The 13133-nt window shown below is 45.9% G+C and overlaps 1 protein-coding gene across 1 annotated transcript in view; it reads right to left on the bottom strand.

Annotated features, from left to right (window-relative positions):
* Positions 1-2520: 2520 nt before the first annotated feature.
* The window catches only part of LOC134736625 (uncharacterized), a 12493-nt gene continuing 1880 nt past the window's right edge, over positions 2521-13133 (bottom strand). Inside the window, exon 3 of the mRNA XM_063639013.1 lies at positions 2521-3112. Within this exon, the coding sequence (XP_063495083.1) occupies positions 3055-3112 (58 nt within the window). The 3' untranslated portion in view covers positions 2521-3054. The remainder of the gene's footprint in view (positions 3113-13133) is intronic.

Raw genomic sequence — 13133 nt, 5'->3', positions numbered from 1 at the left:
AGAATGGGTTGGATGACTACGATTAATGAGATGAAACAGAATTCTAGTGATAGGCCTAGAAAAGTCCTAAAAGAAAGGATACATAAAGTCATCAGGGGCGTTTCTTTTAGAGAAGAGTTGTAGCATTTATCCTAGTCCAAGGAGCAAAGAGGAAACACGACAAATTCCAATACACAACTGACCTTTTCACATAGAGTAGTTTCTACTAGAGCTTTACTCTCCAAGCGTTATTTTTCATCCCTCTCAGTAAACTTGATACCAATGACTGAAAAAAAAAAAAAAAAAAAGTCTCTTCTAATCCTAAACAATACTTAGGGAAATATCACAGAATTTTCTTCATGGTTATCACCTTTCTTCACGGTTATCACGTTTCTTCACGGTTATCACCTTTCCAAGTTCTGACAGCTTCTGGGGTGAAAGAAGCCAGAAATGACAGGAAATTAGGGTGAAAGGGGAACAGGCTCAACCTCAACCCTGGGGCTAGGTTTGTTCCAGGTCTTACTAGAAGAAGGAAAAAGGAAACAATATTCCTGCCCACCTCTAATTGAGGAAAACCAGCCTGGCCCTCCAGAATGCCTACACTGAGGGAAGATGAAACGTCCCCTCACTTTGGGAGTTCTGCACACTTAATTTGTAGAAACATTTGTGTGTGGAGGGTTGGTGTTATTGGGCACGGGGTAATCTTCTAGATACTATTAGAAGATATGGGCTTAGCCACAGAAGAATTCTAAGGGCATATGGTGGCATCCTGGAGGCCTCATAGGTGAAGGGAATTTAAAAATTCACTAGGGTATCAGCTTCTCCTTGGCTGTTGTCCATTGTTCAAGTAAGAAATAATGAATGGGCCGGGCGCGGTGGCTCACGCCTGTAATCCCAACACTTTGGGAGGCCAAGGCGGGTGGGTCACGAAGTCAGGAGATTGAGACCAGCCTGATTAACATGGTGAAACCCCGTCTCTACTAAAAATACAAAAAATTAGCCACGTGTGGTGGCAGGCGCCTGTAGTCCCAGCTACTCGGGAGGCTGAGGCAGAAGAATGGTGTGAACCTGGGAGGTGGAGCTTGCAGTGAGCCGAGATTGCATCACTGCACTCCAGCCCAGGCAACAGAGCGAGACTCTGTCTCAAAAAAAAAAAAAAAAAAAAATTTTTTTTCTAAATCGATGGGAGAACCAGATCACCTGGGGACATTATGGTGGCTTAAGGGCACACAAATTGTATGCATCTAGAGATTGAATCACTGTTTTTGTTAATTTCCTACAGCCTATAACAGGAAACAATTTGTACTGAAATAATGACTCCCACCCCCACCCAGCAATTTGATAATGTTGTTCCCTCTGCCAGAAATGCTCTTCCCTCTTCCTCAAGGCCCAACTCAGTGCTATTCCCTTTTAAGCTTCCTCTAGATTAATCCCTTGTTTGGCTCTCTGAACTTCTCTTATGTTGGGTATCACCTACCGACTTTGTTAGAGTCACTGGTATCTACCTGCCCTTGCCCTTGATATTTCCAAGGTCCAGGGCTTACGGCCTTCTCCCTAGAATTAAAACAGTTTTTGCATAGATGTCTTCAGTAAGTGATGATGTATAGTGCTTAACAGGATGTGTCAAAGCTCTCGCCTTACCTCACTGAATCCTCCCAACTCTGAGAGGGTAGCAGGCATGGATATTTTTTCCATTTCACAAATAAAGAAACTTAAGACTCAGAGTGTATATTTAACTTGCTCAAGGTCTCAATCCCAGCTGGTATGTGGCAGAGCTAGATTCTGCCATATTTACAGGCTGGAAAGAAACTCCAGTGTATGTTTGAGACCCTTCTGGAAGAATCTGGATTTCAAATCTGAGGTCTGACAAAACCCAGAAACGGATAGATTACAACCTATGATGTCAAGCTTATTATTTCCAAGAAAAAAAAAACTGTGCCTTTGGAGAAGCAAGCTCACAGAATTCTGGCCCAAAAAGAGACAAGGTCCCTATCGCTCCATGGACCTGTTTCCTCACCTGTAAAATAGGAAGGTAGTGACTGGATTAGCAACTCTAAGGATCCTCCCTGCATGCATGCTAACAACTGGTATATGGGAGTTGTGGGTAGGCTGGCCTGAAAATGCTCCTTTCCCTTCACAGATTTGTAGCAGGAAGGGCCAGAAGCCGAGCTCTAGGGCCAGTGGGGAGATTGGAAAAGGGACAACAGACCCCAGGACAGGGATTTAGTCAGGACAGAGTACCAGAAGTAGGATGGCTCTACCCTCCTCGCCCCACCCCCAGAAGAACAATGTGTAGAACCCCCAGGAAGGAAGCACTTAGAGCAGGGGCAGTACTGGGGTAGGAAGCAGAGGCCCACAGGATCCCAAATGCAGTTAGTCCCCAGCAGGTCACCGCTGTTTTTTAGGCCTGTCTGTCCACCTGTCATTGTGTCCAGAGTTCGTTCCTTCCAGTGGGTTCTTGGTCTTGCTGACTTCAAGAATGAAGCTGCAGACCTTTGCAGTGAGTGTTACAGCTCTTAAAGGTGGCATGGACCCAAAGAGTGAGCAGCAGCAAGATTTATCGTGAAGAGTGAAAGAACAAAGCTTCCACAGTATGGAAGGTGACCCAAGCAGGTTGCTGCTTCTGGCTGGGGTGGCCAGCTTTTATCCCCTTATTTGTCTCCACCCATGTCCTGCTGAATGGTCCATTTTACAGAGTGCTGACTGTTGCATTTATAATCCTCTAGCTAGACAGAGAGCACTGATTGATACATTTTTACAGAGTGCTAACTGATGCATTTACAATCCTTTAGCTAGACACAGAGTGCTGATTGGTGCATTTACAATCCTCTAGCTAGACAGAAAAGTTCTCCAAGACCCCACTCGACCCAGGAAGTCCAGCTGGCTTCACCTTTCAATCCCCCCTCTAAACAGGACTCCCCAACTGCTGTTGGGAATTGGGTGATGACCACTCTAGCTAATTCCTGCTGGATAGGGGTGAAGAAGGGGCTCTGCAGTGGTAGTGTCCTCCAGAGGGAAAATCTCTAGGCCAGTCAGAGGGCCAGTGGGTCGATCCAGGGGTCCTCGGTAAAGTTGTTAGTTGAGCATTTGGGGTTCCATTTGTAAGACCATCTGTAGCTTGATGGCCTCAATCCTGGAGGAAACAAATTTGACAAGGAGGTTAAAAATACAGGGCCCAAACATGAGTAATAGCAAGATGGCTGTCATGGGACCTAGAAAGGGGAGAAGCCATGTCGCCCAACTCCAGAGGTTGGTATAAGAGTTTGGAAGGCATTGTCCGATTTCAGAAGCCTTTTCCTGTTAATGCTAGGCAGCGTCTCATACTATCCTTGACTGGTTAGTGTAAAAGCAACACCCTTCTCCTAAGAAGGTGCAAAGCCCTCCTTTCTCAGCAGTGAGGAGGTCTAGGCCTCGGCGGTTTTGCAGAGTCACTGCTGCCAAAGAGTCTATTTGGGATTGTGGAATAAGGATAGATTTTGTTATTTCTTGTAAACTGTCTGAGAAATCCTTTGAGAGTGTGTGGTAGTAGGATAATACATGTTACACTGTTAACTTTCAGCAAACTTTACTTTTGTTGAAAACCTTGTAAGTTTGGGATTTCAATTATTCTTTGCTATTAATAAGACCTCATTCAGTCCATATTAACTTAGAATTGGTATAGATGGCTCCTCCCTGATTCTGTAAGTACTTTAAGGTTTAGCTGAGTGCAAACAGCTCACAGGTTTGAGCAGACCAATTACTAGGCAATTTTCCTAACTCTGCTTCTACAAGAGTTTCCTTATCACTTACTGAATACCCATGTGTCTTTTTCCCTTAATTGCCCAGGAGGAACCATCTATCTTCCTGTCCTGAAGGGAGTTCCTCCTAGGTCTGCTTGGACCTTTGTATGGTAATTAATTAAGATTTAGATCCCCTGTTAGGAAACCTGCTGGGTTAAGGATTTTTGATAGGAAGGCTATGGGTTATCAGTGGCCTCAGTGCTTTCGGGCTACACCCTTGTTTACACTGACAACAAGGTGATATTGGAGTGTTATAGAGTTATGGAGAAGACCTTCAATTATCAATTACAGGTTTTAAATTTACCCTGACTTTTAAAGGAATAGGGTACACTGTTTTTCTTTACTACTTTTCTTTCTCTCTGTCTCTTCTCTCTTTTTCCTTCTCTTTGACTTTCTGTCTCTCTTTCTCTCTGACTCTCTTTGACTCTTCCCCCCTCTCTGTCTCTTCCCCTCGCTCTCTCTTTCTTTCTCTCTCTCTCTTTCTGTCTCTATTTCTTTCCTTCTCTCTTTGACTTTCTCTGCCTCTGCCAGCTGCTTATGCTGCTGTTCTCCCTTCTTTTTCCCCCTTTTGATGGCTTCGGCAGTGTAAGACTGCCACCTCCTTGGGTTTTTGCACTGTGTGCAATAACTCCATGATTTCCTTGTGGTATTTAGTGGGGGTTCCACCATTAAAGGTTAGGAACTCCCTGTCTTTCCATATTGCAGCACGGGCATGTAGGACTAGATAAGCATACTTGCTATCTGTATACACATTTATTCTTTTACCCTTTCCCAGTTCTAAGGCTCAGGTAAGTGCCACTAGTTCTGCTAACTGGTCGCTGGTCCCTGGGGGAAGAGGCTTACTTTCAAGTACTGTGGCATCACTAACTATGGCATAACCTGCCCTTTGTATCCCATTCTCCACAAATGAACTTCTGTCAGTACACAGGTTAAAGTCAGGATTAGCTAAGGGGACTTTTAAGAGATCCTCTTGGGCAGCATAAGTCTGGACTATAATTTGTTGGTAGTCATGCTCGATTGGTTCCCCATCCTCTGAGAGAAAAGTGGCAGGGTTGAGGGAAACACACGTTCATATTTGAAGCACTGGTCCCTCAAGGAGTAACACCTGGTATCTAAGCAGGCAGTTGTCTGATAGCCATAAACTTCCTTTGACACCTAGTGTGCCATTTACGTCATGAGTAATCCAGATGGTGAGATTCTTTCCTTGTATTATTTTGATAGCCTCTGACACTAAGATGGCCACCACCACAACTACTCATAAACAGTGAGGCCAGCCTTTTGCTACTATATCAATTTCATTACTAAGGGATGCCATTGGTTGTGGGGTTGTCCCACAAGTCTGAGTAAGGATTCCAAGAGCTATTCCTGCTCTCTCTGTGACATATAAAGAGTTTTGTCCTGTGGGGAGGCTTAAGGATGGAGCTTGTACTAGGGCCATCTTTAAGGTTTTGAATGCTGTTTCTGCTTCTGGCTCCCATTCTACTAGATGAGTATTTGCCCTCTGGGTCTCCTTGATCAGAGTATGGAGTGGCCTGGCCATCTCACTGTATCCAGGGATCCATAGTTGGCAAAAGCCAGTGATTCCAAGGAACCCCTGCAATTGTTTTAATGTCTTAGGGCAGGGATAAGCCAGCAGAGGCTGTATTCATTCCTCGCTGAGGGTCCTGGTTCCTCTGGCTAAGATTATGCCTAGATATTTGACTTGTAGGAAGAGTTGGGCCTTCTATTTAGATGCCTTGAACCCTTGATTAGCTAGAAAGTTCAAGAGATCTAGAGTAGCCTGCTGGCATGAGGCTTCTGAACTGGTAGCCAAAAGTAAATCATCCACATACTGAAGGACCAGAGTGCCTGGACTTGAGAAGTGGCCTAGATCTTGGGCCAGTTCCTGATCAAACAGATGAGGGATATCCCTAAACCCTTGGGGCAAGACCATCCACATAAGTTGGGACATGTGGTCTGTGCAATCCTCAAAGGCAAAGAGAAACTGGGCATCAGAGTGCATGGGAATACAGAAGAAGGCATCCTTGAGGTCCAGAACTGTGAACCATTCTGCTTCCTCTGGTATTTGAGAGAGCAGGGTATAGGGGTTGCATACAACTGGATATAGAGGAATTACTGCCTCATTGATGAGTCTAAGATCTTGCACTAGTCTCCACTGACCATTCGGTTTTTGTACTCCTAGAATTGGGGTGTTGCAGGGACTGCTGCATTTTCTTACTAAGCCTTGAGCTTTTAAATGTCTAACAATATCCTGTAATCCTTTATAAGCTTCAGGCCTTAAGGGATATTGCCTTTGATAAGGAAAAGTGGTGGGGTATTTTAGCCTGATTTGGACTGGGCAGGCATTTTTTGCCCTTCTGAATTGTCCTTTCAATGCCCAGACTTCAGGGTTGATTCCCTCCTAAAGCAAGGGACAACAAATGGGTAACTTGTACCCCATATTCATACAGATAATAGCTCCAGCTTTGGCTAATATGTCCCTCCCTAATAAGGGTATGGGACTTTCAGGCATAACAAGAAAGGCATATGAAAAGAGCAAAGTCTCCTAAGTACAACTGAGGAGGTAGGAGAAATACCTGGTTACAGGCTGTCCCAGGATTCCTTGGATGGTAACGGACCTGAGGACAGCTGTCTGGGATAGGAGATTAACACTGAGAAAGCCATGCCAGTGTCCAGGAGGAAGTCAATTTCCTGGCCCTCAATGGTTAAAAGTACCCAGGGCTTAGTGAGGGTGATGACATGAGCTGGTTCTTGCCCCGGGCACCCTCAGTCCTGTTGTTGGATCATCTGGTTGGGGGCTTCTGGCCCAGAGAACCTTTGTCCTCTAGGGCAGTGCACCTTCCAGTGATTGCCTCAGCATAGTGGACATGGGCGAGGGGGTAGCTTGTTTCTCATTGGACAATCTTTTTAAAAGTGTCCTGCAAACCATGCTGATAACAAGCCCTACTGGGTGATTGGCCTGCTCCATTTTCTGTCCTCTCTGAACCACGAAGGTTTGTTTGTCTGAGGGCCACAACTAAGGCTGCGGCCTTTCTCTGATCTCGCTTTTCCTTTTTGGCCTGTTCCTCTTGGTCCCTATTACAGAACACCAAGGTTGCCAGGTTTAATAATGCCTCTAGATTTTGTTCAGGGCCCAGGGCTTGCTTTTGGAGCTTTCTCCTGATATCTAGGGCTAATTGGGTAATAAACTTATCTTTTAGGATCAATTGACCCTCAAGGGAGTCGGGTGACAGGGGAGTGTATTTTCTTAAGGCCTCCTGTAGCTGCTCAAGGAAGGCGGTAGGATTTATCTTCCTTTCCCTGAGTTATGGTGAACATCATTGAATAATTCATGGGCTTTTTCCTAATTCTCCTTAGTCCTTCTAGAACACAGATCAGCAGATGTTTATGACTCCAGTCCCCGTGATCTGAGTCTAGGTCCCAGTAGGGATCCATACTGGGGATGGCTTGCTGATCAGTAGGGAATTTGTCCCTTTCTTCAGCTGTCATTCTATCATTTACTTGACTAAGATACCAGGTATCTCCAAACTCTCAGGCTGCAGCTAAAGTCGCATTCTTTCCATTAAAGGCCAGGGTTTGATCTAACAATAGCATGACATCTCTCCAAGTGAGGTCGAGGGTTTGCCCTAGACCCCGTAGGACATCTATGTACCTATCAGGATCATCTGAAAACTTCCCCAGATCTGCCTTGATCTGCTTTAAATCAGAGAGAGAGAAGGAGACATGTACCCAGGTTGGGCCAAATTACCCTCCCCCTAGAGCTTGAAGGGGACATAACCGATAGCCCGGGGGGGTTTGTGGTCCTTTGGAGATTTCTTTTTTTTTTTTTTTTTTTGAGACGGAGTCTTTCTCTGTCGCCCAGGCTGGAGTGCAGTGGCGCGATCTCGGCTCACTGCAAGCTCCGCCTCCCAGGTTCACGCCATTCTCCTGTCTCAGCCTCTCCGAGTAGCTGGGACTACAGGCGCCCGCCACCGCGCCCGGCTAATTTTTTGTATTTTTAGTAGAGACGGGGTTTCACCATGGTCTCGATCTCCTGACCTCGTGATCCGCCCACCTCGGCCTCCCAAAGTGCTGGGATTACAGGCTTGAGCCACCGCGCCCGGCTCCTTTGGAGATTTCTTTGCTTATTTCCTTCTGGGCTGGGGAGACTAGAGGAGGCTTATCATTAATAAGAATGAAAGCTATAGGGAGGCTAGTATATGGGGATAAGCTGAGAGGTCCTCCTGTGGGATTTGCATAGTTGTGGATTCTCCTTCAATGAAAAGAAAGCTTGGACATAATGCCTTTCACTTCATTTGCCTTCCCTCTTACAGAAAAGGCCAAGCTGCAGGATAGGATAGTATTGTAATTTTTACTTTCCTCAGGTGACCATTTTTCCTCATCAGAGAGAAAATATTGGGGCCAGGCCATAGTGCAGAAAAAAATAAGCCACTTCTTTTTCAGAGTTTGTGGGTCAAATTTGTCCCAATGGCTTAGGATGCATTTCAAGGGTAAGCCTGTTGACGCCTGTTTCCCATGTGAAATAAAAAAGTGCCCATGGTTTTGTTTGTTTGTTCCCCCCACCCCCTCTGCAAGAACCTGCAACAGTCCCTGGACCCTGCTGATTGGAATAGTTGTGCTCACCACGCAGCACCAGATCCCCCTCTTGCCCAAGAACCCAAAACGGTCCCTGGACCCTGCTGATCAGAATAGTTGCACTCACTGACACAGCAGCAGAAACACTAGTTTTCCTCTTAGACCACAAAGAGGATTGAGGAAAGTCAGATTTAATGGCCTTTACTGACACATTCTCGAAAACCTGCACCTTGCCTATCCTCTTAGACCACAAAGAGGACCGAGAAAAATTGGATTTATTGGCCCTTACCAACACATTCTTGAAAACTTGTTAGAGTCCTAAGCATTTTTTCCTGTTAGTATTGGGACCTTACCCTTGTCCTATAAAGATGTTATGCCTCAAAATGGAGTGGAGGGCTATACCCTGAGGGAGGGAAGGGATCTCCAGGATTGGAAGAGTGATGCCTTTTGTCCTCAATTCTCATCATACAAATAGGAAGGATATAATTTCTGAGGCTCCCCATATCCTAGCTTCAGGAATAGCTTTTGTTAGGCCTGCTAGTCAGAGGAGGGATCCTAAAATTCCAGATAGTCCCCCCCAACTGATGGGGCTTTGGGCAAAAATTATGTCTTTCTGATTGTTGAGGCCAGGTGCCTAAAGAAAAGAACAAAGTCCCAAAATTTATACTAGAAATCATTCTTATAGGAGAAACTAGAAAAGCACCAGAGACAGGGAGTGGTTTTTAGAAGCGGGACTAGCCTTGGAGAAGAGAGGCAGGGGGAAGTTTGTCTGACAGGCATTAGAACCGAGAAGACAAGGGTCAAGGTAGATAGGATAGATGGGCAAGTCTCACTTGGGCGACATGACTTTAAGAGTTCCACTCATGGCTACAGCGTCAACTAACTTTTTGTCAGGACTCTGGAGCTGAATGGCTTTCCTCTCTGTCAACCCTTGGCTCAGCCCAGAAGTACAGGAAAAGTGGAAGCGGGTTCCAGGCAAACCAACGCTCCCAACTCTGAAGAGTCTGGGATTGTTAGAGAGCCCTTTCCCAGAAAGCCTGAAACCCGTGTCTTTAGTCTGGTTGCCACGCTAGTCGCTTTTAACTGGCCGACAGGTGCCCAGCGTGTAGCCCCCGAATTCTAAGGAAAAATAGGACAGAATAGCAAGTGAAAGGAGTCCAATAGTACTCACTGCTTGGTGATAGTCCCTTCATGTTCAACAAGATGTGTCTGGAGTTGATTCCTTCTGGTGGGTTCTTGGTCTCGCTGACTTCAAGAATGAAGCTGCAGACCTTCGCTGTGAGTGTTACAGCTCTTAAAGGTGGCATGGACTCAAAGAGTGAGCAGCAGCAAGATTTATTGTGAAGAGCAAAATAGCAAAGCTTCCACAGCATGGAAGGGAATCCAAGTGGGTTGCCACTGAGGGCTGGGGTGGCCAGCTTTTATCCCCTTATTTGTCCCTGCCTATGTCCTGCTGATTGGTCCATTTTACAGAGTGCTAACTGGTCCATTTTACAGAGTGCTGATTGGTCCATTTTAAAGAGTGCTGATAGATGCATTTACAATCCTCTAGTTGATAAAGAGCACTGATTGGTGCATTTTTACAGGGTGCTGATTGGCACATTTACAATCCTTTAGCTAGACACAGAGTGCTGATTGGTGTGTTTATAATCCTCTAGCTAGACAGAAAAGTTCTCCAAGTCCCCACTCGACCCAGGAAGTCCAGCTGGCTTCACCTCTCATCATGAGGGAGAATCCATACCAGTGCCAATGGCAAGTAGGGGCAGCCTGGGGCCACAGCTCCCATGCTGGAGTCCCAGATGGCTTGCCCACAGGCAATTGCCTGGGACAAGTCCTGAACTAAAGAGCACCAGAAGCAATTTGTATTACTCCATTCTCACACTGTTATAAAGAACTATCGAGATGGGTAATTTATCAAGAAAAAAGGTTTAATCAGCTCATAGTTCTGCAGGCTTAACAGGAAGCATGACTGGGAGGTCTCAGGAAATTTACAATCACGGCAGAATGCGAAGGGGAAGTAAGTACCTTCTTTATATGGTAGCAGGGGAGAGAGAGAGTAAAGGGGGAAGTGCTACACACTTTTAAATGATCAGATCTCATGAGACATCACTCACTATCATGAGAACAGCAAGGGGGAAATCTGCCCCCATGATCCAATCACCTCCAACTGGGCCCCTCCTCCAATTCGACATGAGATTTGGGCAGGGACACAAATCCAAACCATATCACCACCCCCTCCATGGTCTTTGCACACTTGGAACAACTTCCATTTCCCTCTAGGTAGCTCAGAGACCTGTGGGGTTTGGTGGTTCACTCACCTGAGATCAGCTCCCCGAGGGAGTCCCTGAGACCCCAGCACTGAGAAAACCCTTCCTCTCACCAAGTCACCCCCAAGGATATGTTTGGTGACCATCACTGACCCTCCCCACTCTCCTAATAGGGCCTGGCACACCACTGGCAGGAAGAAGCCTGACAGGAATTAAGAAACAGGAATGAATGAAGGTCAGAGAAAGCATCTTGCAATAGAAAGAAGAGGAGGAATGGTCTAAAGACCAGAAATCAAAGCCTAACTTACCTGTCTCAGCCAGTAAAATGTTACTCAGCTACTAGGCTGTTTGCCAAGCCTCAGGATCCTCATCTGCAAACTAATGATCCTATGATACTGTTGTAGAGGCACTGGGAGTGCAAAGCAGATAAGCAGCTATAAGGGATGTCTGTGTCTCATTCCCTCCAAGCCCCTCAATACAGTCGGCCAGCACAGGCAACTTTCTACAACCTAGACTGATCAGCTCATTTCCTGTTAAAAGCTTTCCACAGCAACCTGGATCAAGGAGACATTTCTTAGAAGCTAGATTGGACTTTGTGTTGGATGCCACGAAAACAATGGTGGCCTGATCATAGGGCACTCACATCCAGCTAAGGAAACAGCCACGTCAAGAGTTAGTGTCAGGGGACTCGACTGTGAACCAGAGAGATATGGTGTCAGCCAAGATGGGGCTTACAGTACAGTAGGGAGGCCAATAAGTAGACAGTGTTAATGCAGTATGTCCAATAGGGACCATAACCTACTGGTTATGGCAATAGCATAGCATTGCAGGCCACCACCAGAGCAAAAAGGAAGCCACACCTAATCTAGGTATGGTGCAGAAAAGGCTTCCTGGAGAAAGGGCTTCTTGGCAGTGTTTTAAAGGATAAGTAGGAGTTTTCAAGGTGAAAGGAGGGTCTCTCCATTCTCTTAGTTAGGGCTTGGGCCCCATTCACTCCCATTCACAGTGGGCTGGGGTTTTCTTCCCGTATCATGGCAAGTCCCCCTACCCCATGTGTCTAGGGCCCCAACTTCTTTTCAGGGTGTGTAGGAGTGTTCTGGCTGTTGAAAAGGGACTATCCACACAGATGATGTCAGAATGTCTGAGTGGTTTGGGGGCAGAGACTCTCCAGACCTGTGCTCCTCTCTTTGTGGGTTTTTTGTTTTGTTTTGTTTTTGTTTGTTTTGTTTTGTTTTGTTTTTGACAGGGTCTTGTCGCCCATGCTGGAGTGCGGTGGCACAAACACTGCTCACTGCAGCCTCAATTTCCTGGGCTCAAGTGATCCTCCCACCTCAGCCTCCAGAGTAGGTGGGACTACAGGCATATGCCACCAAGCCCAGCTGAGTTTTAAATTTTTTGTACAGACAGGGTTTCACCATGTTGCCCAGGCTAGTCTCAAACCCCTGGCTTCAAGTGATACACCTGCCTTGGCCTCCCAAAGTGTTAGGATTACAGATATGAGCCACCGTGCCCAGCCTGTTTGTGGTCTTAAAGCCAGGAAGTTCCTGGGGACACACTTCTCACAGCTGCCCTCACTCCAAGCAGGATTTAACACGGGAAGTGATAGTGATGATGCAGAGCAGCACAGTAATTGCTATAGATATTCTCTTTTTTTATTATTACATACATATAGGGCAAATGTGGCAGGCCTTAACATTAATATGGATAAAGGGGATGAACTGAGAGGAAACAAGGATAGTAAACACAATACTAGAAAACACCTATAATACTTACAATGTGTCAGGCACCATTCTAAGTGCTTTATGTATTTTATCTCATCCAATCCTCACAACAACTCTACAATTCAAGTATATTATTATCCCCATTTTCCAAATAAGGAAGCTATGCACAGAGAGGCTAAGTAACTTGTCCATGGTCACTCAGCTCACGGGTTGACACCCAGCGTTCTAGTTTGGGTCCCTGGGTGAATGATAATACTTTTTACAGTGATGGGAACATGAGTTGGAGCTTCAGGGTTGTGGATAGATGGTAAGTTTCATTTCAGGCATGTAGAACTTAAGTTACCTATTTGTTAGCTCTCATACCAAAGCTTGGGTGATGAATTTCAAGAGAGATTGAATTGGAGTACAGAATTCCTAAAGGCCTTCTGTGGTTGTCTTTGGCCCAAAGGTAGGTGTCCTAAGGTGCTATATCGAGGCATCATCGAGTGTCTTGCCCACTGGGGCCCAATCCAGTCATGGTAGATCAGGCCAGGCCCACAGTGTTGGTCACAGAAGTGCCTCTGAACTCTAAACACACTGCTCAGATGGGCCTGGTCCTTACAGCCAATGAAAGCCAACACTTGTGCATGAAACAGCTCTGAAGAGTAAAAAACCCCAATCTTGGTTTCCAAATCCTTGCGTCTCCTATAGTAGGAAGCCAGGACTGCAGGACAACATGTGGTCAAGGAGACCTGAAAATCAGGTCTGAGAGCACTTAGCCTGGCCTTGGGAGATTTCCTCCTCAAGAATCCTAAGCTTCTGGGGCCTTGATT

The sequence above is a fragment of the Symphalangus syndactylus genome, chromosome 1 (genome assembly GCF_028878055.3).
Source record: "Symphalangus syndactylus isolate Jambi chromosome 1, NHGRI_mSymSyn1-v2.1_pri, whole genome shotgun sequence".
NCBI classification, from domain to species: domain Eukaryota; kingdom Metazoa; phylum Chordata; class Mammalia; order Primates; family Hylobatidae; genus Symphalangus; species Symphalangus syndactylus.
This window is presented reverse-complemented; position numbering and strand designations above follow the sequence as displayed.